This window comes from Centroberyx gerrardi, chromosome 4 (assembly GCF_048128805.1).
Source record: "Centroberyx gerrardi isolate f3 chromosome 4, fCenGer3.hap1.cur.20231027, whole genome shotgun sequence".
Classification (NCBI taxonomy): domain Eukaryota; kingdom Metazoa; phylum Chordata; class Actinopteri; order Beryciformes; family Berycidae; genus Centroberyx; species Centroberyx gerrardi.
This window is the reverse complement of record NC_136000.1, coordinates 21931844-21956815: the sequence shown is the minus strand read 5'-3', so window position 1 is coordinate 21956815 and position 24972 is coordinate 21931844. Positions and strand designations below refer to the sequence as shown.

At 43.7% G+C, this 24972-nt stretch overlaps 5 protein-coding genes across 5 annotated transcripts; 2 read left to right on the top strand and 3 right to left on the bottom strand.

Moving 5' to 3' along the window:
- Nucleotides 1-283: 283 nt before the first annotated feature.
- Nucleotides 284-4628, bottom strand: slc15a5 (solute carrier family 15 member 5). The gene is made up of 9 exons (XM_071900268.2): nucleotides 4265-4628; nucleotides 3307-3529; nucleotides 2317-2486; nucleotides 2009-2229; nucleotides 1702-1888; nucleotides 1301-1489; nucleotides 1033-1164; nucleotides 776-884; nucleotides 284-425 (listed from the first exon to the last, which is right to left on the bottom strand). Exons 1-9 carry the CDS (start codon nucleotides 4626-4628, stop codon nucleotides 284-286), a joined length of 1737 nt encoding a protein of 578 aa, XP_071756369.2.
- Nucleotides 4629-6013: 1385 nt separating this feature from the next.
- ccdc34 (coiled-coil domain containing 34) lies at nucleotides 6014-8757 on the top strand. The gene is made up of 7 exons (XM_071900383.2): nucleotides 6014-6077; nucleotides 6431-6724; nucleotides 6968-7103; nucleotides 7313-7420; nucleotides 7592-7750; nucleotides 7880-8009; nucleotides 8288-8757. The coding sequence occupies exons 2-7, from the start codon at nucleotides 6441-6443 to the stop codon at nucleotides 8488-8490; spliced, it is 1020 nt and encodes a 339-aa protein (XP_071756484.1). The 5' UTR covers nucleotides 6014-6077; nucleotides 6431-6440; the 3' UTR covers nucleotides 8491-8757.
- A 1336-nt stretch (nucleotides 8758-10093) lies between these two features.
- On the top strand, nucleotides 10094-12757 carry rab19 (RAB19, member RAS oncogene family). Its single transcript, XM_071900286.2, has 3 exons — nucleotides 10094-10916; nucleotides 11479-11662; nucleotides 11873-12757. Exons 1-3 carry the CDS (start codon nucleotides 10722-10724, stop codon nucleotides 12145-12147), a joined length of 654 nt encoding a protein of 217 aa, XP_071756387.2. The 5' UTR covers nucleotides 10094-10721; the 3' UTR covers nucleotides 12148-12757.
- A 316-nt stretch (nucleotides 12758-13073) lies between these two features.
- On the bottom strand, nucleotides 13074-17304 carry hdhd5 (haloacid dehalogenase like hydrolase domain containing 5). The gene is made up of 8 exons (XM_071900336.2): nucleotides 16958-17304; nucleotides 16294-16497; nucleotides 16078-16190; nucleotides 15636-15729; nucleotides 15515-15548; nucleotides 15204-15378; nucleotides 14807-14995; nucleotides 13074-14610 (listed from the first exon to the last, which is right to left on the bottom strand). The coding sequence occupies exons 1-8, from the start codon at nucleotides 17066-17068 to the stop codon at nucleotides 14187-14189; spliced, it is 1344 nt and encodes a 447-aa protein (XP_071756437.2). The 5' UTR covers nucleotides 17069-17304; the 3' UTR covers nucleotides 13074-14186.
- Nucleotides 17305-17947: 643 nt separating this feature from the next.
- Nucleotides 17948-24449, bottom strand: ccdc77 (coiled-coil domain containing 77). Its single transcript, XM_071900377.2, has 12 exons — nucleotides 24368-24449; nucleotides 23677-23723; nucleotides 22956-23142; nucleotides 22694-22836; nucleotides 22472-22568; nucleotides 21574-21661; nucleotides 21084-21172; nucleotides 20421-20569; nucleotides 19927-20185; nucleotides 19720-19845; nucleotides 19391-19543; nucleotides 17948-19237 (listed from the first exon to the last, which is right to left on the bottom strand). The coding sequence occupies exons 2-12, from the start codon at nucleotides 23709-23711 to the stop codon at nucleotides 19091-19093; spliced, it is 1473 nt and encodes a 490-aa protein (XP_071756478.2). The 5' UTR covers nucleotides 23712-23723; nucleotides 24368-24449; the 3' UTR covers nucleotides 17948-19090.
- Between the last annotated feature and the right edge of the window lie 523 nt (nucleotides 24450-24972).

Genomic DNA, 24972 nt, shown 5'->3' with positions numbered 1-24972 from the left:
TCCTAAATAATTCACTCACACCACAGAAGCATAGCGGCCTATGTTCAGGCAGTCAAAATTTAAAGTAATGTTTCCTTGAAAGTGCTGGTGACATAAAAGAAAAGTTTGATATTTGTACAAATCAGTTTGTAACATCATATTTGTGAAAGCAAACAAAACCAAAAATTTACATCCTACACACTTCATTCATACAGTTTCGCCCAACATTCCCAAAGTTACAGATATTTACATCGCAGCAACAGGTGTAGCGCCAGCGCCACCGAGTGCAGAGGTCATGATGAGGTCACAGGATGGATTCAATGGAGGCGTGAGTGTAGGAGCGATCCACAGTGTCGTAGAAGCGCAGACAGGCCTTGTACCGCAGCAGCTTCTCAGCCAGAGGGCTGCTGCTCAGGCCTCGGCCCTGCACACTCAGGTCTGTGTACCTGCACAGCATCAGGACGGACAGAAAAGACACTTCAGGCCAATGACAATATGTGTTCATTATACTTTTGTTGTTTGTATGTAATGTTGATTTTGTTTTATTTGCCAATACTTATTCCTGCTGAAAACAGTTTTACTCTTCTGCATTACCACAACATGTCAGTGTACCATAGATACAAGCAAGCACAGCAATTCACCTGAACATACACAAGCAATACCAGAGGACATGGGTCACACAGTCTAATCCATATAAATACATGATGCTATTCAGTAGTGCAATCAGACAATGGTTGGATCTACTTCTAGCCTTAATTTCAATTTATTGTCCATGTAGTTAGAGGTAATACTGTACCTGTAAGATATCCTCCAACACACAAGAGTATTTATAGCCATCAGCGAGGCCAGGAAGAAGAAAAATCTCTCCAGATTCCCATCATGGAGTACGTTTGGGTAGAAGTTACCTGTAATCAGGAATGACATCAGGACAATCACATCTCATATTAATGATATAAAACATTTTATTACATCGAAAATCGTTAAGCTTTTTATCATACTCCACTTCCACGATCATTTATTCATGAAAGGAAAGCATGCAATATTCTTTCTAACCTCCAGAGAGCAAGTACACCAGCTGAGTGACGAAGGCCCCAAGGAAGCAGCCCCCTCCGTAGGACAGAGTGAGGAAGTGCAGGGAGATCCCTCTGATGTGGCTGGGGGTCAGTTGGAAAGAAATGAGAGAACCTGCCAGTGAGGGGGTGATAAGGACAGAAGAGAGCGGTGCAAAGTAAATATCTCTGTTTCATAATCTCTTTCCTGATGCATTTCTGAGGCATGTCGAGCAAAACCGAGCTTAGAGTTCGCCCTCTCTCTCACTCACACGCCGGGGTGACGAGGGCCTCGGCGAGACCCAGCAGGATGTACTGAGGCGCCAGCTGGAAGCACGGCATGGACGACACCTGCAGGACCTTCCCGGACAGCGTCTGCTCCACCAGGGGGTGGGCCTTCCTCCACAGCTCCGACAGGCCCGCCGCCAGCACCGACAGGGCCGCGCACGCGTGTCCCAGGGCTGGAAGGGGGAGGACGGACAAGGAGGGGTGATGAGAGAGAGGGCTGCAGGAGGGGGAGGGGGTGGGGGTGTGAGGAAGTATAGTTAACAGAAGGGAACGGGGGAGGATGAGAAAGGTAGAGGAGACGAGAGAGACACGTGGAGGTTTAGGTGAAGATGTAAAAAAAAGCTGCGAGCGAGAGTGCGCCATGAGTGCGTACGGAAGTACTCACCGATGACTTTGGCGGGTGCCGGAGGGGTTTTGTCCATGGAGAGGCAGCAGGTGGTCACGCACTCTATCAGCGGGGCCAGGAGCAGCAGAGGCAGGATGCTGATCACATTCATGGCACCGATGGGCAGGAGGAAGTCGGTCAGGTGAAGGTTAGAGTTCATCGTCTGAATGTAGTAACCTGAGGGAATCTGTGGGAAACGTCACGAGGTACGGATTTGAGGATAAGCGGCGGAATCTGGAAGTTTGAATAGTGAAAGTGGTTCTTTTTATTTCTTATGTATAACCCTGTTGTTTCCCCATGGACCCACCTGTGTGATGCAGGCTCTGTACAGCAGCTGCAGCCCGTACAGAGGGAAGAGCCTGGCCAGGACCTTGACGTTCTCCACGTGCGTCTCGCTGTAACGCCCGCCGTTGTTCTCCTTGGCCCGGTCCAGCCAAGACGTCACGTCCCCGCTCAAGTGGCGATAGTGGAGGCAGCACATTTTGAGGGAGTTCAGGAAAACTCCCAGCGTGGTCAGTAAGGAACCAGCTGTGACAGAAGGAAGAAGGAAGGAATGGTGTGAGCCTGCAGAATTTGGAGTTGAACGTTTGTTCTTTCTTGTTCTGTGTATGTTACCTTTCTTGGGTTTGAAGGTGAGTTTGTTGCGCACCATGTGTATGGCGAGGAGAGCCAGCAGCACAGAGGTGAAGGGGATGAGGAAGCCCAGGTTCTTAGCCACAGACTGCTGGATGTAAGCAATGCCCAGAAACACAATGGTGGAGTTCAGGTTGACCAACCAGTAGAACCTGAGGGGAATGGAAAAATGATTACAGTATTTCTTAACTTGATTGACATGAAAGGTATTTTAGGGCTTTTTAGAATAAAGTGACAGAGTCCCGGGGTTTGTTTGGGATATAGGGGAATACTCTAAAACCTGTGTTGCGAAATATTTCATAGTAAATCTAGTTGGACGGACCTGGACGTGTCAGAAATCAAGAGATGAGGGAGATATAATGAAGTACTATATCCAGGTACTGTATTGTGCACAGACGTGGCACTCTCATACAGGGGAATTTGAAGGAAAGTGTTGAATCAGGAATGTTGTTTTGACCACAACAACCCAGACAAGTCTGGGCAGCACATTTTGGCACAGTAACCAGCTAAACTAACTGTCCTCGTTTTTTCACAATTGGAATTCAGACCAGAGTGCAAGGACCCTTTGTTCCTCCAGTTTCCATTTACCCCTAATTTTGTGTTGATTTTTAAAAATGTAAAATACACAAAGTTTAAAATTTATGGAAGAGGATTAGGGCCACATAAAAAATTTGATTTCTGAGGTTAATCTCAGAATTTCATGTGGCCCTAATCCTCTTCTGCAAAAATTTAGGACCCAATGGAATTGTTTTTTTTAATATATATAATTTTATGTCTGACTGATAGCATGATTGCAGATGTTGGAAAATGATTACATATAAATGGGAAATTGTACAGTCATATTTTTTCTGGAAACACACCACCAGGCAGAATGATTGAACTGCAAAGCACAGTTGCTAGAAAGACTCTTTCATTATGATGAAGAGGCTGACAGACCTAATTGACCTGCGTGCGGACGCCAACACCACCCACCAGTTGAAGAAGGACAGGAGCTGGTGCTGGTTGTAGCCCTGCAGGCTGTAGGCACCCATGGGACACAGGATGGCCCGGATCCCGCCAATGCCCAGCGCAGCAGCCAGGAGACCCGTGTAGAAGAGGATCTGCTGCTCCCGAGGCTCCAGCTGGTGGGTCATGTGATGAGTGTCGATGTAGAAATCCTCGAACGGGAACGCCACCACAGGCAGCATGGCTGTTCCTGGAAAGCAAAGTGACAGGTGAGGGTCGTGGCGTCTGCCTGCAGCTGATTTCAAACACTGGTGTGACTCGGACTGCTCAGTGAGTCATGACTGAGCACTGAAACAGGATTACTAACGGTTTACGCTTTCTTGGACTGAGCTCACACTAGTGGTGAAAGTGGTGAAACGTGAAGCTGTGATGCCAACACCCCATGATTCAGAGTGAATAACCCAACAGATGATTTTACATCTCTCTTGCTCATCTCTCATCTTCAGATAGCTATCTTTTCTTTAAGTGGCAGATTTGACCCACTCCAAAGTACTAAAATAAACACCAATGAACAGTTCTTTCACGTTAACACTAGAAAGACCAGTGGATTTTTGGGGGTCTTAGAGACGGCCAACAAGTATTTAAGCAAAGGGGGTAAATATAATAAGAACTACTATTTCCTTGTGTGATTTTGAAAATATATCAACACTGGATTGTACAGAAATTGGGTCTAGGGAAAGTGATGGAGGGACATTTTGAAAACTTCAAAAATTCAAAACAGATGTCAGTTGACCACAGCTTGGCCTTTCTAGTGTTAATCCTTACTGTAACAGTATTTGTAAACAGAAAAGAAGAACGAGAAATACTATTTCTGGTATGAAATTGTTTTTCGGTCTAGCAATATTGTTCCAACATTTTCACATTAGATAGAAACTGCTATATTACACAGGAAACATGTATGAGATTTGAGCCCATTGTGTCTTACCAAAGAAGTGAAGGAAAGCACACAGGTAGAGCACCTTGGTCCTTCCTAAGCAGGTTTCTGCAAACCACCCAACCAGAACAGGAGTGAGGGTGCTGGCTCCTATGAAGCACAGGTTGACGGTAGCAGCCAGGTAGTTGTCGTAGCCCAACTTCACAGTGCAGAACAGGATCATGTTACACACGATCCCAAAGAAAGTGAACCTCTCACACAGCTCCACGAGGAGGACGCAGATGATGACTTGGAGTTTCTTGCGGGACTTCCGAGGCCCGTCCTGTGGGGGCCGCCGGTCCGGACGAGGGGTCTTGGAGAGCCGACGCTGTTGGCTCCGGCCCTCAGGCAGTTTCTGGAGGTCTCCTGCCACCATGCCACCTGGCCAACTGGCTGGCTGCTGGGCTCCTGGGTTGGAGGGATATGGCTGAGAACGGGCCACACAGAGCTCTGAATGGGAACTCCTGCCCTTGTGGGATAGGACCGGCTGAGGCCAGGGCAGGAATCCCACATCCTAGTGTGAGGGCAGCGTAGCTGGAGACACGGGTGATCAAAGGGTCTGACACACCTATCTGCTTAACTGCACGTGCCGGTTGTTGTTGATCCTGAGGTGGCTTGATAATGTGATGCCTGTGGGTCAGATATGAGTTGCCTCATAGGGAGCTGACACATGTAAAAGATGCAAAGCCTAGTGCATCCGGCATCGGAGTGATGGATGGGAGCTATTTAGAGAGTGTCCCAGAAATATTTATTGAATGACCAACAAGATACAGACAGGTAGTTGTTTTGTCCTAGTTGATTTTTATGGAGTTAACCTAGTTTTGTGCACAATTAGCATTCAAGTGAAGAAAAAAGCACTGGCTAGTGTAGTAACATCAAAAATCCTGTTCATCTGAAACTGAGAGACATTTTGGGCCCAGTCACAGATTAAACTATATAATATATAATAATATATAAAAACACACATTCTTGCTTAAGTAGTGGACTATGGTATTTAAAAAAACATATAACACAACAACTATTTTAATTACAGCCAAAGGTTATTACAAACACTCACAAAATGTTGCACCCCTTTGTGAAAGCAGTCCTCCAATGTGGAAGCTCATTTTGACTCGCCTGGAAGAGGTGCAGCTAATTAGACTGATACTGTGAAGTGTGAATGAGACAGAGTGCATGAGGCTAACCACAGCTGGTCAGGGATTGGACAAGACCGCCAACAACTGCTTCTTACTCATATAGCAAGTAAACTGACTGTCTGAATCCTGAGAAAAATTTCTTAAGGAATTTAGATGACTCAACCGTGATATTACACGTGATATTACATTATTGTTTTTTGCGCATATCCCCCTCTCACCGGAGGAATCAGAGCACAGGGTCAGCCAGGTGTGGAGCACCTCACCTATTGACACCTATTGACATGTTTGCCTGTATTAGATAGGCCTAGTTCAAAGTTGAGAGAGACAGGAAAGATTGGAGAGAGGGGGATTACATGAGGAAGTCTAAGCTGGCGGAACACAGCCGATGACATGCGACAAAGATCGGGCCTGATATTCGGACGGGCTGGCAGACTCAAGCCCCCCTTATAAGTAATATCACCATAGGTTGCAAAATTAAAAACCTCTTTGATTTGGAACATAAATGTTGATAAGACAATGTAAAAATGTGAAAAACTATCAGATACAGACTGAAGTATGGGGCGGAAAACATCGACGATCGCTATGGTTACAGAAACAGCGTCGCTTTAAGCGTGGGGGCGTGGTGTATCATGGGAAAAAAGTTGTTTGCAATCACTTCCAGCGTTGGGAACGAAGAGGAGAACACATTGGTAAGAAATACTTTTATTAAAACAACACTTAGTTAACACAGTTAACTAACTAAATGTTGATAGTTCTTGTCAAAGTTAGACATTGCACACATACATTGTGGAGTCGACAGCTAGCGTTCGACGTTTGCCAACATAAACACGGTGGATAAGCTTTTCTCTGCTAATGTTAGTTAGCCTCCTAGCTAACATGGAAAACAAGGACTATGTAACGTAGGTTGCAACTATCTGCTGACATTGTTTCCACGGAGATTCAACATTAGCTAGTTAGCTATAACCTGACTTACTCACTTGTACAACGTAAACACATAACGCTTACAAACGTTTCACTTATTTCGACGTTGTGTGTTTTGCAGCAAAGTAGTCATGTCTGCAAGGAAGATGCCAAGCTCTCCTGCTTCCGCGTCCAAGGGTTTCAGCTCGACCCCTCTGAAGTACAGCAGCGGGAAAGACCTGCACAGATCCAGGAGTGTGGACGATGAATGCGTCTTATCCGACGACGAAGACGACACATTTTCCCTCCTCTCTCCCATCTACCATGACAGTTTTGATAGTGATGAAGACCTGGATGCTGCAGCTCAGCAGCTGCCCCGGTCAGAAACCTCATCCAGTCAGAGTGATGAGCCCAGACTCAGCATTTCACCTGTCAGGTATTGTGCAGGTTATTGGTCTAGTGGCTCGGTGGTTTAGAGTTTTGGTTGTTGCAAAAGTGACTAACTGTTGAATTTCTGAACCCACTGATAACTTACTGTCCCGAGTCAAGGGGCATTGCAATAGTTCTTGTCAATTTGGATTCAAGCAAGTGGAATTTAAATGTAGGCCTAGCAGTAAACTGAATTTAAAAAACAGGTATTTGCATAACATCTGTAATTTTAGATGTGATTGCGTTTCAGATGTGAGCTGCCCAAAACACAGCTGGTGCCAGCAGCCGTGGAGCCAGCAGCCTCGCCTACGCTCAGCGCATGGGAAATGTGGCTGGTGAACAAAGCCAAAGACGACCGCCTCAAATTGGAAAAGAAAGCAGAGGAGGTAAGTCCCAGCTTTTCTGTCACTGTTTCACCACAACAACCAGTCCTTTCCTTTGTGTTTATGTGTAGCTATGGGGCCAACATTTGTTTCTTTTTTTTTTCTCCATGCTTTTAAAATCAACTCATTCTCTCTCAAACCATTCTCATCATTCTTCCTGACTGAATCCAGTCTGAATCTTTGACTAGAACATTTTATATCTTGTAAATTAGGAGCGCCTGCTGAAGGAGAAAAAAGAACAGCAAGAGAGAGTGCAGGAACAGAAGAAGATTGTCATGGAGGAGAAGATCCAAGACTGGCTAAAGATGAAGAGAGAACAGGTGGAAAACTGCTTCTTTTTACTCAATGAAATCACAGAAGGCATTGTAGCAGATTCACTAATTTCACAAGCAGCTTAACATATTGCACATGTATACAGTAATACTACTGGTAGATATCCATTGTTGCCATTTCTATAAAATGATTTATGTTGTTTTCTTTTCCAACTGCAGGAGAAGCAAGAGCAACTGGTAAAGCAGAGCAAAGAACAGCAGGAGATACAGAGGCAGCAAGTGAAACAGAGGGAGACTGAAGAGAAAGCACAGGAGAAGTACAAAGAATGGATGCGGAAGAAGAACCAAGAAAAAATGGAGAAGGAAAAGAAGGAGAAAGTAACGTGGATATTTTTGGACAATTATTACAGTTTTTATTGAATGATTCTATATTTTTATGCCATGTTGAGTGTTACTGACGGTAATGAGCCGCCAGTCTGAGCTCCTAACATTGTGTTGTTGTGACAGGAGGCGGCTGCCAGGAGAGAGGAGCAGGAGAAGGAGCGCCGAAAGCGGGCAGAGGAGAAGTTTAAGGAATGGCTGACACATGCCAATGAAAAAAGCAGGGACAGTCCCAAGTCACCTTGCTACCCAAGAAGTAAGATCAATTTGATATTCTGGGAATTAGTAATTATGCATCATCAATCTTTTCAAAATGTTTTCACCATGCATACATGAAATAATTTTTTTGGAGAAACAGACACCATGCAAATGAAAACATCTATGTATGATGCTTAATGATATATTATACTAGGAATGATGGCAGAATAAAAACCTCTTCTCAAGCTGCTTTAAATGTGATTGTAGCATATCGGTGTCACTGGCCTTGTTGATATTGTTTGTATATCTGAAATATATTGGATTATCTTCCTCCAGGTCCCTACGACAAAGCCTACCCATCACCCAGCTTCTGCAACCCCATCCCATGGAAGCCGATCCACGTCCCTCCTGCAGAAACACCACAGAAGAACACTTCTCGCAGGAAACCGCAGAAACAGAGGAAATGCCAACAAAGCCCCAGCGCCGCTTTTAGACTAAGAAACACTGTAAGTGCAGCGCAGTCGCAGCAGAGGAGATGATGCACAGCAGGCAGAACTCTTTGACTGTGACACTTTAGTTATGGCACCAAGGTGAGGCTCCATCAAGACTCGCTTCATCGACGCCGCTCATGAATTTAGACTCTGCCGGATCACAGAGGCATTTCTATTATAATAAGGACATGCTGCCATGTCTAGATTTTCTTTATTGTATTTGGTGACTGTGTTCACTGCAGTGATTTAGTAATGTACTAATTCAAATTTGTGCTTGTCTATAAGGATATGTACATGTTAGGGGTTTGGAATTTTTACATGATTTTGACAAAAATGTTTAGAATTTGTTCTTCCATATCATTATAACCTTTAGCCTACATTTTGGCATAGCGATATGTTAATAAGTCCTTTCTGTATTTTTGTCCTGTAAATTGAATCAATTTGTCATGAGGATAAATGGGCTGCAGTCCAAACAGTTTTGTTTTCTCTTTCTTTGCTCTTGTCTTATTTGTAGCACCAATAAGTGATCAACAAAACCACATTTCACAGCATTTAAAGGCACTGAATGCACACACACACACACACACATTCACACCCACCCACCCACCGGAAGGTGGTGGTTGGTCGAGGCCAGAGATAGGCCAGGCCTGGTGAAGTGCCCCTCACACTCACACATTGTTCCGTGTCCAGCTGTGCCTTGTTCTTCTGTGGGCTGAGATGACGACAGAAACGAGTGTGTGGGTGGAGAGAGAGAGAGGAGGGGAGGAGGGGGTCTCTCTGACACTCGGTGCCATATTCTCATCATTCCACGTTAACATCTCACTGTGATGTCAATGTATGAAGCCTGAGGTAAAACCATTTAAATTACACTGTATATTAGATTAACCCATCTTTAATTAACTACACCCACTGTGTTTTTTGCCTTTTGTTTTTTGTTCTCCTATACTTAGCCCCTATCTTGCGTTATTGACTGCTGTGGAATGTGTTAGTTGACAGCGGTCAGCCAGAGGGCTAATAATGGGGGGCATCGGCCTAAGACTGTGTGATTACCTAGGACATTTTTAACATCACCCGGGGGTCCAAAGGACAGCTGTTAAGACAAAGGAGTCAAGTGTTTACATTCTGTCATGAGCAGTTTAACCGTGCAAGGAGTGGTTTAAGCTGTTTACCCAAGGATATTTGCACACCGAGCCTTGTAAGCAAAAGCAAACCTTCAGAAAGACCGAGGCTCTGTCCAGTCGACCCCCAGGACTTTGACTTTCTGTGTTCTTGTATTGATTTGAGACAATATGATCTAAGTCTTACCCAGCTAACCATAAAGCAAATCAGTCTTCATCTTGTTTACACTCATCCAATCCTCACCTATAAGAGAGAAAACATATGTAGACGGAGCCAGTACTTTTGGTAATGAATGATCTTCCTAGTGTGTTTTTTCCCCTGCCTCTTCCAGGAATTGTTTTCTTTTGACAGAGCCTGAATAGAAAATTCACATCCCAAGATGCAGTGGTGCAGGTGGGCTGGCAGTTGGAAATCACACCTACCAGGACAGGTAGGGGGCGTGTCTTCATTGTCTCAGAATGAAAGCAGGTGGGCGGAGAGGTTGGGAAAAGGAGTAGAGGACAGATAGAGTGACAGTGTAAAGGGCATAAGTACAGACTGCACTTGTTAAGTGGTAAAGGACTCTGCCTAAAGAATGTGGCTGATAAGTGTAACGTGAACGTGGAAAAAGGTGCGGGATGAAGAAATGTTGGCTTTTGAATGTTGCTTTTGATGGTGTTGTCCAGGGAAAACGGAGTGTGACTGAATCTTCTTCTGTGGGATAATTGAGTGAACTTTGAAGGGGGATCTGTGGTGATGGCTGGGGAGCGCCTGCACATCAGGAATGGGAGTAAAACTGACAGAAGAAGAAACAAGCTCTCGGAATAAATAGTGGATTCAACATTAAGGACATTATTCAGCATGACTTACATGGATCACATCTGTTGTAGCTACTCTATTGATTCTCATGTAATAACCACACATACATTCTGAGTATATTGTTCATCTCTGACTGGGACAGCTTTAACTGGGGAACACATGTACTCAGCCGGAGCCATATGAATTGTTATGCAGCAACAGATTCACCCTTTTTCTGAAAGGGATCTGACTGCTGTTTCTGTAAATAGTCAAAGTTGTTATTGACACAACTTGGAAAGAACCAGTTCTGTTGCTCCGGGGCACAGAGGGCCTGGACCCGGTGTTTTAGTCTCAGTGTCTCCTTGTGTATTCCTCCCTTCACCATGCAGTCCGCAGGCCCGGAGCATGAGGACTCCTTCGACTTTCTCTTTAAAATCATCCTGGTTGGGGACTCGGACGTGGGGAAGACCTGCGTGGTCCAGAGCTTCAAGTCTGGCATATTTGTGGAGAAGCAGCAAAACACCATCGGGGTGGACTTCACTGTTCGGACCCTGGAAATTGATGGCAAGAAGGTGAAGGTAGGTGACCAGACTCTCCGTTCTTTTCATCTACACTGCTATTTTTGATTTCCCACAGTTCATTGCACCAGGCATATTCTTCTAGATCACAGCTGGGAATACTTGCACAACTAAAATCGCCTGGGGGATCATTAAAAATGAATCTTATCTTAACAGGTCCATATGAAGATGTGACATACGAGGAGACTTTGTGTTCTTACTCTCGTCTTAAAGCAAATATAATCCTCTTATCTGGCGTCAGTTATCTTCAGTGTTTTTTCGCTCTAAGAAAGAGGAGTGGCTGGCTGACTGCTACTTTCAAATTATATCATGTGTGTGTTTTCTGGGCGTGTGTTGATTTATCAACTGCATGGGTGTCTTGTTATGCTAATAGGGTATGTGTTTTCTGGGCTTACAAGACAGATAACTATGAGTAATTGAAAAAGTACATTTTGAGGATATTTATTACCCACCCACTTCAAATCCACCAAGTTTAAACCTACACTCTCCAACCATTTGCACCATGTTGGATTTTGACTTTTTGTCCTCTCATGTCTGACTTCTCTTCTGCATGTGATTGCAGATGCAGGTGTGGGACACAGCGGGGCAGGAGCGTTTCCGCACCATAACCCAGAGTTACTACCGCAGCGCCCACGGGGCGATGGTAGCCTATGACATCACACGCCGCACCACATTTGACTCTGTGCCCCACTGGATCCAAGAGGTGGAGCAGTATGGGGCTGCCAGCATAGTGCTGATACTCATTGGTGGGTAGAATGAAGTTATGTTGCCCTGCCTTTAGGTCAATACACCCAATGCCTTATTCCTAGGGTTTAGTTTTGGTACAGCACATTCATGTGGGCGAGCAAACCAGCATTTTCTCTAAAGAACATTCTCTAATTGATTGCCAGACGACCTCCCAAGATATCTGCTCCATTTCCGTTTTCAACACTTCCCATTCTGTTTTTCACTTCCAGGTAACAAGTCAGACCTGCACACTCAGAGGCAGGTGCTGTTTGAGGATGCGTGCACACTGGCAGAAAACAAAGGCGTGCTGGCCGCTCTGGAGACCTCAGCCAAGGAGGCCCAGAACGTGGAGGCGGCCTTCGCCCTCATGGCCCGGGAGCTTTTGGCACGGAACGGCATGACGGTCACCGAGGAGGACACCCAGGAGCTGCCTCAATTCATGCTGGGCAACAACTCCCACCCCATCCACAGCACTGTGTCCTCAGATAAAAAGTGCGGGTGCTGAGGGAACTGAAGCTGCGATTATGTTGCTTAGAGGCCGATAGGTTGAAAGATTCCTTCCCGAAACACGGTGGCAGCCTGCACACTCACTGTCCAAATATGTGTGTGTGTGTGTGTGAGAGTTTCACCACGGGGGAAGGAGGGTTATGGAGATGGGCTAAGTTACAGAGGATATCTAAATATGTATGGCAGTGTGTGACACTAGACGTTTTGTAGATATTTTCAGATATATTTGAGACTATCGTGTGAATTTCCCTAATTATATTATCTAAATTTAGTAGAATCAGTGTAACACTGTGTTACACAGGGGTAGAACCTGCAGCATGCACAGAGGAAATACGCTTATCTTGTCACAAACACACCCATCAGAGCGGTGGGAAAAGTGGGGTATCGCCTGCTGGCAATCTTGAAACTGTGTAAGGAATTTGGCCTGTCAGTTGTTTGTTTCCTGAAGTATGAATTACTTTAAATCCTTGCTGAGAGTGGGCTAACAAAGATGACATATTTATACAAAAAAATGGAACATAAAAATACACTGAAAAACAGAATATGAATGCTTGGGGTCAACATCCAGAGGTGTCAACACCATGCCAGTCACCATGGCAGTTGTTTATCAAAATTTTTTGTAATATCCATTCTTCCAAAGATAACTAATGTTTGCAGCTCAACATGTGATAAAGAAATTACTTTAGCATCACAAAACTGTAACCCCCAGTCCACTGTAGGACTCTGTAATAAGACTGTGATATACAGTATATGTGTTCAATTGACACGCAAAACATTGTCTTGTCTTTCATCCTTTTAATTGTTCGTTCATATGGCTTGTACAGTATATTACCATGGCTCCACAGTTTTAAACCTGACATCCGCAAATTTTGCATTGTTACACCTGTCAATTACAGACATCCCTGGATTTGAATATAACATACCAACACCATGAAGTTTTATCCGGTGCCATCATTTTAATTAAATATTCTCCCACATCTTCTAACACAAACATATACATTAATCCTTGACCATGACCACTTCAGAGTAGCAGCACCATTTTTGCTTCTGTGGAATTTGTGATACCTTGCATCATTTAGGGAGAACACCACAGAACATAATTTCACTACTGATGTTTTTTGTTATAATTTTAAAACTTTTCAACAAGGCTAAAATCAAAACTGCTGAGGTAATGAACTGAAGCCCGGCCACTTCATTAATCTCTCCAGCATTCGTGGTAACGCATTCTCTCTGGCTTAAAATGAATCAAGTAGAAACATGGCAGCTAAAAACAAACAGCAGAACAAGGAGGGCACGATGACCTAGTTAGCCAGACTATTGTGCAAAAACAATTACGTCCAACTTCAGCTGGACTGTGTGTCTTGTTGTCAACATGTCTCTTTGTGGGCAGAAATTCTGCAGCTTCTTCTGGATCAATGTGAATGTAAGCTTAAAGTGTAACTATGTTTAACCTATGCCTCCACCCGTATACATAAACTTACAGATACATCACAAAAGTTTGAGTGACAGTGTGGTAAAAATGCATGCAACCCTTAGGCTTGAGTTGTTATTCTTTGTTGTCTTTTAAAAGAAAGAACGCAAAATGGAGTAGGATGTACAGGGGCGAGAAAGGACAGGTGAACCCGCCCTAACTCAAGGTAGTAGGTACTCTAGGTAGGCAGGTCCATCACAGACAGTGATGTCTGTTGGTTGTGAAAAATACTGAATATATTGTAGCAGCCTATGAAACACTAGCTATGCATGAATCAGATATCATAAATGTCTTTGTTATCTTCCCATTTCAATGTTAAAATTGCATATTGTTGCTTTTTTGCAGCTGATCCATGGCACTTTATGCAAATCTAGAAGGCGTAGCTACAGTAACAGCTCCATCTTCCCTGTGACAATCAGGGGCATAAGATGCATAAAATATCTCAGCAATCCTTACAGAACTATAAGCTGCAGACCAGTTACGGGGCATTATTGTTCTCTCAGTTGGTACAAAGGGGCGAAGGGACGGATATGGAGACGGACACAGAGGCCAGCCCGGGCGTCGTCCTACTCCAGCGGACAGCCCTCCTGCTGGAACACCAGCTCCACCGCCTCCCTCACGTCCTGCACCACGAAGGACGGCTGCGTGAGGCTGGGGTCGAAGCGGAAGTCCCTGTGGCCGTGGAAGATGCGCTGCTCGGTGACCGTGTGCCGGGGGTCCGAGGGCAGCTCCTGCTGCTCCCTGCTGTACACGCCGGTGCACACCAGGATGGAGCTGCAGTGCTCAGGGAGGCGCTCGTCCAGCTCGTACACGCCCGACGCCCCGCCCAGCTCCGTCGACGTCATCTTAGGGGGCTCCTCGACAGTCTCGCCCTGGTACTCAACGCCTCCTCCGCCTCCCTTAGCCTGCAGCTGGGCCCTGGCACGCCGAGAGGCCTGGAGGTAGCGATTGTAGAGGTTGGCGCCGTATATGTCAGCCATGGGGTTATCGCTAGAAAGAGAGATGGAGCGATGTAAGAACAGGTTTAACTTGAAATCAAAGTTAGCAAACACATCCTACAAAAGAGGGTGAAGAGAGATGATTCATATGTGTCAAATGTTGGACTGAATTCAAGATTCGTCTAACCCAAGGGATTTGTCCAGAGACTGATCTCAGACAGGATGAACCGGGTCAGTCAGTCACTCACCCGATAGCGTACAGCCTCTCCACAGGCTCGGTCCAGCCCAGGCTCTCAGCCTGCTGTCTGATCAGCAGCTCGGCGTAGTTATAAGTCACCACACTGGGCTTTCCGATCAGAGCCTCGTACTTCAGCTCACAGCCTGTGATCTTCTTGTACAGACTCTCCAAACACACCAGGAACATACCATGACCAAACCTATGAGACAGAGACATTTAGCATAACAACATTTGAGGAACATTTCATAAGTTTAAATGACTTTTCAGTGTTCTGTGGTCCTACATATTACATTTATGATATATGTATGAATGAATGTATAGGATGAAGTGATTGAAGAATCTCAAAGATAAAAGTGATCAACACAAGGAGAACGTACATTTAAGTGTGAATATTTCTGGCACTGTACCTTGGATTCTTGGCCTCAGCCATCCAGAGCAGGTCCATGTTACAGGCCAGGACTGGGATGTGAGGGTACTGCAGCGAAGTCACAGCATTTCCTGCCTTCCCACTGGTTAGGAGGACATCCATGATAAGCTGGAGGTTGGTCTCCCATCTGATTGGCTCCCCAAATAGGATGACAGCTGCAGGACAACACAGGTGAAAGAGAAAAACAGTGTATAAGACTGTCACACAGGTGTCCGATAACTGTCAAGCACATAACAATAACCATTATTGCTCTGGTCACTGCTAAGCTATGTGCTGTGTGTGAAAACTTACCTTCTATCGGAGGTAAGCCTTTGGTTGTCGTAACCTGTGAGATATCAAACAGTTCTTAAGTTGTTTTACAGCGCTCTTCATCCATACATAAACATATAGTGGCTTCAATAGCAATACTTACACTGTCTTTGGGCCTTCTGTTGTGATCCACGACATCAAGAAGAGGATACGCCTCTCTCAGCATATCTATAGTGACCACTTTCTGAAAGCCCAGACTGAAGTTTAGTAGGTTAAAGTCAAACGCGGGTGAATAGGAGATAAGAGCCAGCAGCATGCACAGAGGAAATACTCTTATCTTGTCACAAACACATCCATCAGAGCGGTGGGAAAAGTGGGGTATCGCCTGCTGGCAATCTTGAAACTGTAAGGAATTTGGCCTATCAGTTGTTTGTTTCCTGAAGTATGAATTACTTTAAATCCTTGCTGAGAGTGGGCTAACAAAGATGATATATTTATACAAAAAAATGGAACATAAAAATACACAGAAAAACAGAATATGAATGCTTGGGGTCAACATCCAGAGGTGTCAACACCATGCCAGTCACCAGTTTAAGGCAGGATACTTGTGAGCCACCTCCTGTATAGGACCCTGTCCTGACACCAGCACACACATGTTGTGGAACTGGTTGAACATTCGCAAAGGACTGTGGGACAGCATCACCTGGTCCGGAGACACCTGAGGAAAAGGGGATACAGAGCAAAGAAATAAGTCAAAACATTGGATCAGGCAAGTTGAAAAAATACATAGTGATTTGAAAGTTGTTACATGTTTAACTTACTTCCACCTCCAGCAGATGTGACAGCTGCTCGGCTTTGGTCTGCCTCATGCAGTTCCCGGCGTTGGTCACGAACACCACGGGCACCTTGTATCTCCCCTTGCGGTCCACCAGGTTCCTGAAGCACTGCTTGGCTGCAGGGATGGGGGTCCTGCCCCGCACCAGCACCCCATCGATGTCGAAGAGGAGCCCGAAGGAGCTGTGGGCCTGAGGAGGGAGACGGGTCAACAAGGTGAAATGTGCGGTATGAAACACCGAGAGATAACACACTAACCTTAACCCTAAAATGGATTATTAACTTGCTGTGATACTGTCAGAGAATTTTATTGGAGCGGGAACAGATAACTCACTGAAGAGTGAGCTGATTGCAATTAGATAGTAATGACTGTGGTTTTAAAGGTGTAGTACACAGAGAAAGAACATAATGCAAACCACACAGAAACCAACATTGTGAGTGCTGTGATTAGGTTCATTATGGTCTGTCAGAGTCTCTTTCCTCTTTCAGAGTGGTATTTATAGGGCAAAGTCTTTGTAAATAAAGTGCAATAGCGATTAATAGAAGGCAAAGGTGACAATTAAAATACATCCGCTGCAACTCAGATAAGGACATGAATTGCTGTGATTTTCTTCATTCATCATAATCTTAATTTAAGGTTTGAATACTTACATAGCTGTAATTCCGTGAGGACGAAGGCGAGGTGTTTATTTGTTGTGCTGCTCCCTCACAGCTTGACTTCAGCAGTCGCCAGCCACTTTTCAAACACCTGATTCTCTGCATTTCTCCAATAAGTTTCCGCGAAACGAAACAATGAAAGACAGAGCTGAGCTAGCTTTAGCCGAGCTAACGTTAACCGACTCCGCTGCTGGTCCAGCTGAAGAACTGGATCATGGCATCACCGACAGAGAGTCAATATGAAGCTGTGCGCTATCTCTTCATTCTGTTGTGCTGACCTGATCAGTTAGTTTAGATAGTTGCTATTATTCAGTACACAGACTAGCCGATTGCAATCTCCGTTTTCAATGAACGGGCATGCGCAAAGCCGTGAACACAGAAACCAAAACTTCCGGGTAGAGTACCCACGTCACCTCTTCACGGAATGTGTAGCAGCGCAGCGCAGCCATGTGGCACTTTATTCATGTAAAATATTATTTAAATTCCACAAACAAGCTCTATTAGCATATGAGCTTTGCTATGTTCATAACCTTTCCCCAGGCTCTTCTGTGGAATAACATGAATATTACAATAAAATAACAAATCAATAATTCTCCCTCAGTGGTTTTGAAAAAAAATCAAAACCAGAAAGAAAATCATTTTAACTTATTTGATGATAGAGGCAACATATTATCCTATGAGAATTTTATGACCTTATAAAATTTCCCTGTCACATTCAAATAATTTAACTTAATAACTGAACATCTGTGAAGCATATCCCCCTGGATTGAAACATTTAGGGTAGTAAAACGTCACTTGGCCTTAGAAAATAATACAACACAAAATACTAGGCCTACTTCTCTCATGCTTAATGAGATAAACCTCCTCACACACTATTCAAACTTCTGAAAATTTCATTGCATCTCATCTAAAATGCAGTTATTAAAATACTTTTATTTGTAATTAAGATCGACCCACTCAACTCCTAAAGCACACTTCATAATAACACATCCACACACGTTTTATTAAACTTATTTACAATAAACATTACATTTCAAATGCAAATATGGCATGAGATTATCAGTACATTGGTGTTCACTGTGCTACAATGTTACCCAAGACTGTAAACAAATGAATTGTAACATCTTTCTACTCCAAACCCGTTATCATCTCCCTAGTTTTCACTTGTTTCCATTGCTCAGGGGTCCAGGTTTTGTGCTGCTTTGGTTATACATTTCATGCGTTGGCCTTGGATATAAACGGTGAACATACAGACACAACATACAGTTTTTGCTAAGACTGTGTCACAGGCGTTAATTCAATTCTGTTGTAATTTTTGAGGCCGTAGTTTTGTGGTGTTTATGCTTGGCAGCGCTCTTCAATTTGCAACCACTGTTCCTCTTTGGCAAAGCAGTTTGTACATGTTTGGCATGTTGTCATGATTTCTGAAACTGTCTCCCATGGCACAGTAAGTCATTTTGAAGTTTTTGCGATTCTTTCACTTCAATGTTAGTCCTTATTCATTTGGCGTTTCTGGTATTTTGCCCACCCCTGTGTATGACTATTTGCTCTGTTCTCTGCCTGTTGTTCTCTCTGATGGTCTCTCCCTCGCTTTTATAATCCACCCTGTCTGAGGACTAGTCAGAAACCTCAGACATACAACCCTTGCCCTGACCACCGATACAGTATCCTACCATGTCTGTATTTTAGGACATCCTCTGCTGTAATCACTTCTTGTTCTACTTATGACGCTGGTGGTCCTGTTACATGGCCCACAAATAGTTAGCGGGAGAGACATGTTTATAAATCTAGACTGAAATTCCCAAGATGATATAAATACTATTTCTATCTTTTAAGGTGGATTTTTCACATTCTTTAAATTGTTAACACTTCGATTTGAAGTGGAACTCAAAAATTGTTGCTTGTAGCTTTTCAGAATTCCTAAGTAACTGTATTGACGTAATCATTGATGTTTTATAATCACCATAATAACTAGAAAAACACATCTTTATTGATAAAAAGTACAATATGTGAATCTCATTCAGTCCAAGTTTCATGGTAAGACATGGAGTAAAACTCAGTAGTAAAACCTCACACAGATGCACACTGCCGTTACAGGCAGACATCACTGAGCAGCCTGGCCCTTTCTCAGCTAAATCGCAGCTCATTTTCTAGCCCATAGATCTTGGCCTTCAGGGCCATCAGCTCACCCTGAACCTTCTTTGTCCTGGTGTTGGTCTGGCGAACCTCATGCAGAATAGCAAGGTCCTGGTTGGGCCCAACACTCAGGGTCACCTGGAGCACAATATATGTATAACTCAGTGAATACACATGGTAAAGCAGTTTAAACTACATATTCTCTAATGTCAACTTTTTTCAAATTACGGATAATTTGGCAACGACAAAGCAAACTGTAGACTGGAGTGGGAAAGCCTCCACCCTTTTTACCTTAAGGAGCTGTTTCTCCACGTCTTTGAGTTTCTGTCGGAGCAGCTTGAGGTCCGTCTTGAAGCCCTCCACCTCCATGGCCCTCCTCTTCTCCAGCGCCTCGTAACGCTGAGTCATCAACTGAAGACGCTTGGCCATCTTGTCTGAACGCTCCTGCACACATAAAGAATTAGCTGGCATTTGTAAGTGGAAGATGAAGATGAAGAAGTACTTTACATTGTATGCAGCAGAATCACCACAAAATATGAACCCGAATCATGTCTATTGTTTATCATTCACAGATTTGAATAAGGATTTCACTGACAAAAGCATCAATCCCACCGGTGTACCTTGAATATCTCCCTGCCCACGTCCCCCTCCTCTCTGATTTGGGACAACTCTGTCTCCAGGGTGATACACTGCTCCCTGTACATCTCTGCCAGACGGTGGGCTTGCTTCAGATCCTCCTGCATCGCCTGACGAAATGGATGGAATGAGGCAAACAAAAAAACAGACATCATAAACACAGTGATTCTTTGGTAGGTGAAAAAACAAACCTTGAGCTCCTCTTTGTGTGGCTGCTGTGCGTCCGGTTGAGGCCGGGTGAGGAGCAGGGCGGTGCTGCTGGGCTGCCACCCTCGCCCCGGCTCATCGCCACCAGACCTGGCCCTCCTCAGACGGTCGTGGCAGGAGTCTAGCTCCCTCAGCAGCCGGTCCTTCTCCACCATCCAGCTCTTCTCGTGTGCCCGGGTGTCAAACTTCAGCTGCAAGAAATCCCTGGTGCTTTCATAGAGCAGGTTCTGGGTACGCTGGAGTCTGAGGTGGAAGAGAGAGAGAGAGAGAGAGAATGATAAGCTGAAGTCAGATTGATTAACATATTTATTATTATCCAGACTGACAAGTATCACTGTATTCAAGGGAAAAAAAATCCAAAGCTGCAGGAGGGAATTGAGAGCATTATTCCCCATGTAAACTCAGCACCAGGTGGTATGGAAGTGTCAACTATGACGATTGCAGCATCTGTCAGAGACATTATAAATAAAAGACCCACTTGTCATTCAGAGCTGTGATGCGGTCCTGGTCTCTCTGGTGTTGCACCTGTCCCTCCTCCATGTGGATCCTTCGGTCCTCCAGCAGAGACTCCACCTGCTCTTTGGCCAGACGGGTTTGTTCTTCCATCTGAGCCTGCAGCGCCTCCACCTGGAAGAATGAGCCACAAAATAACTGCAATAAAAACATGCCACTACTTATATGCAACTGATTTCTCTTTGATATGACTACAACTTGATTTCATATCTCCTGTAATATCACGCAGGGAAGGATGAGGGATCTGGAAGTGGGTTGGGGGTGGAAAAAGGGTACGATTGATTGTAGTGTATATGTTCTTGACATTGTTGGGTTTTTTTTTACACTGCCCATAAAACAATAAACAGATTATTAAAAAATAAATAAAAGCATGGCATGCTCAAAACCTTGTGAATGTAGACTCATGATACATGCTCAGGAGAAAGAAAACAAATGTCTGCATATGCTGCAGTCCAACAGTACAAATGATAGCAATATATAGTTATACATCACAGAGTATGAGATACTGTCAATTGAAATGTATTTGTTAGAGTAGTGATGTGTATGAAACTAAGTGTACGTATAAGCATGTTTGCGAGAGATGACAGAACCTACATCCTATTATATGTGTTCAGACAGTGGATCCTACCTGTAGTAACAAAGTCTGGTTGTCCTTCTTGTATTGCTCCACACTCTCTCCATTTACCCCTTCTGCTGATTTTGTTCTCCTGCTACTCTCTGCTCAGAAAGATATGAAAGGGTTAGACTTAGGGAAATATGGCTCTCTCTGGAGCGAGCATTCAACTTCACTAATCTGATTTATGCAAAGAGCTCACCATAGTCCTACTTACAAGATCTCACTGGAAACCTTGCAGTTTGTGCTTGGGTTTAACTTAAATGGACATCTTTACCAGATCTTTACTGTTATAATTCAGTATGACAGGCTTCTTTAAACGCAACGGCAATATAGCCTTTGCAAGGCAGATGTATATTAATTAGAGATCCATAATGTGCACCAATAGTCTGTTATTACAGTTGTACATAACAAAAGACCGGTAATTATATTCACATCTTTCTCAAATTAATCAATGAAGTAATGATGTTATAGATGTGACATCTCCTAAGAAATTTCACCAAACCTTTTCTGGTCCCAGGTCTTAAGTGTGTTGGCCTGAGATTGAGATTTTCATGCAAGCTGGAGTCAAGGTTCTTCTGTGGGATAGTGACCTGAAACATAATTATCATAAATACTATCTTTAGAATGTATTCAAGCCACTTGACGTTTTCTGCCTTTTGTAGTGTTGCAGCCTGTATTCAAAATGGATTTAAATTAAGACTTCTGCCAACAATCTACACAAAATACTCCATAATAACAAAGTGAAAAAAAAAGTAAAAAAGTTTTAAGAAATGTTTACAATTTCATTGAAAATGAAATACAGAAATATCTAATTTAAATAAGCATTCAACCCTTTGAGTCAATACTTTGTGGAAGCAGCAATTACAGCTTCAAGTCTTATTGGACACGTCTGCATCAGCTGAAAGACCACAGCCTTTCTGTCATACAGCCCAGATTTGTGAAGTGCTGGACTTTTAATTAATTAAGAAAAAACTGTAAATTAAAAATCCACTTTATAGTTTATTGTGTGTAGATCAGCAGCACAAATCCTAATTTAATTCATGTTGAATTGAGGCTATAACAACATAAAATGCATAAAATGTTAATGAGGTTGGATACTTTCATATGGTAAGTAAGTACCCCAGGTTTTAGAGCCCCATTCAGAGCATGTCAAAACCCGACAAGTTATTTTTAGTAATCACAAGCAATGAAAGTGTGCATGTCACTTTATGTAGTAGAAACAAAAATCAAAGACATTACACCTGGAGACATCTTCAATGTTCTGATGTTTAGTATAATTGAATGTCACGCATGTCTCCAGTGACAGCTGTCTCCAAAATATGCTCACTAATATGCTGGTAATGTATTTACTTTTACTGCACATTATTTCAAGAAAAAAGCTATAATTACAAAGTGTGTACCTTGTGTGGAGGATCTCTGTGGAAGTATGTGATCTCTCCAGCATCCGGACCCACCAGAGCGAGGAGGTGCTGGATTTTCTTCCTGTCCTCCAGCTCTCTGTACACAGTGAAGAGATGAGGATAGGAAAGGATAGCAGCATTACTGGCACTCTCTTAGATGTCTCAGTAACATATTATTTGGTCCGAGTACGGTTCTTACAGTTTCATCAACCTTGCACCCACCTGATCTTAAGTCTGTCGTTTTCTGCATACAGTCGCAGCGACTGCTCTCTCTCTTGGAAAAGGTAGACCTGCATGTCACTCAGAGCGCTTTGCAGCTGAGCGATCTCTCCTTCTCGCTGCCGTACCTCCCATTGCAGCTTATGCTGGGAGGATAAGAGGGGTAGACAGAAGGATAATTAACATGCAAACATACTCACACAGGCTACCTGCCACTCCCCCTCTCTCTCACACACACACACAAAGACTCCTATCTGTGTCGTACCTGGTCCTCTGTGATGCCTCTGTACTTCTCCAGCATCTGCAGCAGCTCCTCATGTTCTCCGTCAAACTGGGCGATCTTCTGTCTGTAGAACTCCAGCAGTTCCCTGGAGGGGCGCAGGTATGCCAGACGCTCTTGGATGGGGGGAAGCGGGGAGTCAGGTTCCTGGCCTGGGGTACGACTTTTGGATCTGAAGAAATAAAGAGGTATGACTTTTAATGGCATGCCATCTTTCAGTGTTGAATGAGATCAATTTCATAACATAAGCAATTTGGAGGATGCTTTTATCCAAAGCACCGTACAGTACCATGAGTGCATTTGCCACTTGGGTAATGAACACCACCTAACCCTGCCCATGTGTTATGCTCTACCCACCGAACTACAGGACCTCCAATATCAGTGTGTGTGTGTGTGTGTGTGTGCGTGTGACTACAGCAAAACCTAGAAATGAGAGGGAGAAATGAAAATCAGCCAGTAGCTAGTCATTTAAACCCACTTAAGGAGTAAGCCTAAATCTCTGCAGGATAAGATAAGAATTAGGCCTGTAGCAGTGGGGGATTAGACCAACAAAGTAATTCTGAGTATCATTCAGCAAGATTACAGTTAAAAGCATTAGAGCTTCTCACATATGGTTTTCTCTAGGGCCCCAGTGCCAAAGCAACATCACTTTGAGCAGCTACTGAAAACAAACTGTATGTCCTGTGTGTTTACTGAATAGCCTTACCTATGTGGCACTGCATCTCTTGTTGGAGACTCCATCCCTGTGCAACGCTGAAAACAAGAGTGAAAAAATTATCCTAATTATGTCATACATGGTGACTCCCTGGAAATATAATGTAATGGCTATTGTCACTTGTGTTATGTCATTTGGGATTAGGCTAATGCAAGATACGAATGCAACAGACTATCTAGTTCATAACAGAGGGTTTTTCATTGCAGTACTACATTTCACATACTCCTCAGTCCCAGAAGTCAATTCTGTAACTAGAGCTCCCAGACACTGCTTTGTAAATGGGGTGACAGGTGGTCAGCAGAGTTTCTTGGATTTCCCTTTAATTTGCTCATGGCTTCCCGTCGTCGTTGCTATGGTATGGATTGGGCGCCAGGGAACGCGGGACGTTTGAAAACAGCGTAACAAACATAAAACTACTGTGACTACTTGTACATTTCAATAACTTTTTGAAAGTTTTGAACACATACTCAGCTAGCAGTTAGCTCGGTGGTTAGCTCGCCAGCGTGCAATATTGTAGTAGAGTGAGAATAAGATGTTCGTCCTCTTTGAAAAGGGAAAATACAGTAGGCTGCCCCACAAACTTTGAAACTTTACAAGTAAAGCGAGCAGAAAAGTGCAACACGATATCGAAGTTGTTATACTTTCTCTCTAATATTTGAAACATACGAATGTATTGTCTTACCCTTCACAGTTTGATACACTCCAAGCTTCGGGCATGGAAGTATTTTTATTATGTTGGGGTCGTTGTCAAGCATTTGAAACCCGGAAGTTTACGACTATGCGTTTTCTTCGTGGGAAACTGGTGGAAACTGGTGTGTGTTTTATCGCCACCTAGCGACGTTAGTAAGGTATTATGGTCAAATGTACTGTCGTGGACTGTCTTGAAATTTTCTTTTATAAATAAAATAAACCTACAGCTTGAAATGCCACATATCTGGCACTTAAGAGTTTTTGTAAAGCAAATAATAGTCAGCCACGATTAATCATGTTCAAGGGATGAATAGTAGTGCATTCATTTTAAACCTACTAATATATGGGCATAAAGATACCTGGAAAATTGTCTCGTGTAAGCTACTTTTTTAAACCATTGTGTTTAATAGTGTGATGTGGTTTAACTGATCCAAGACTAGCTTCAAGATGTCAATTTCATACAGTCGGTTCACCACCGCGGACCGTTGACAGCTTCGTCAAGCCTGCCAGAAATTGCCAGAATACGGCCAGAGGTTTGCTGTTTTGCCTTCAAAATAGAAGCGTTTGTCATATTTGGGAAAGAAAAGTAGGCTACAG

Bases quoted from the DNA above. Each gene is read 5' to 3' on its own strand.
- hdhd5 (XM_071900336.2), bottom strand. From the start codon at position 17,068: ATGCAGAGAATCAGGTGTTTGAAAAGTGGCTGGCGACTGCTGAAGTCA. The intron at 14,996-15,203 runs GTACAGTGCCAG...TCTGTCTCATAG, and splicing joins GCTGAGGCCAAGAATCCAAG to GTTTGGTCATGGTATGTTCC. The intron at 14,611-14,806 runs GTGAGTGACTGA...CTCTCTTTCTAG, and splicing joins GAGAGGCTGTACGCTATCGG to CGATAACCCCATGGCTGACA.
- rab19 (XM_071900286.2), top strand. From the start codon at position 10,722: ATGCAGTCCGCAGGCCCGGAGCATGAGGACTCCTTCGACTTTCTCTTT. The intron at 10,917-11,478 runs GTAGGTGACCAG...ATGTGATTGCAG, and splicing joins TTGATGGCAAGAAGGTGAAG to ATGCAGGTGTGGGACACAGC. The intron at 11,663-11,872 runs GTGGGTAGAATG...TTTCACTTCCAG, and splicing joins CATAGTGCTGATACTCATTG to GTAACAAGTCAGACCTGCAC.
- slc15a5 (XM_071900268.2), bottom strand. From the start codon at position 4,628: ATGGTGGCAGGAGACCTCCAGAAACTGCCTGAGGGCCGGAGCCAACAG. The intron at 3,530-4,264 runs GTAAGACACAAT...TTTGCTTTCCAG, and splicing joins TGCTTTCCTTCACTTCTTTG to GAACAGCCATGCTGCCTGTG. The intron at 426-775 runs GTACAGTATTAC...GATGCTGTGCAG, and splicing joins TGTTGGAGGATATCTTACAG to GTACACAGACCTGAGTGTGC.
- ccdc34 (XM_071900383.2), top strand. From the start codon at position 6,441: ATGTCTGCAAGGAAGATGCCAAGCTCTCCTGCTTCCGCGTCCAAGGGT. The intron at 6,725-6,967 runs GTATTGTGCAGG...ATTGCGTTTCAG, and splicing joins CTCAGCATTTCACCTGTCAG to ATGTGAGCTGCCCAAAACAC. The intron at 7,421-7,591 runs GTGGAAAACTGC...TTCCAACTGCAG, and splicing joins TAAAGATGAAGAGAGAACAG to GAGAAGCAAGAGCAACTGGT.
- ccdc77 (XM_071900377.2), bottom strand. From the start codon at position 23,711: ATGGAGTCTCCAACAAGAGATGCAGTGCCACATAG. The intron at 20,186-20,420 runs GTGGGTCTTTTA...CTTCCACCTCAG, and splicing joins ATCACAGCTCTGAATGACAA to ACTCCAGCGTACCCAGAACC. The intron at 19,544-19,719 runs GTACACCGGTGG...TTATGTGTGCAG, and splicing joins TGGGCAGGGAGATATTCAAG to GAGCGTTCAGACAAGATGGC.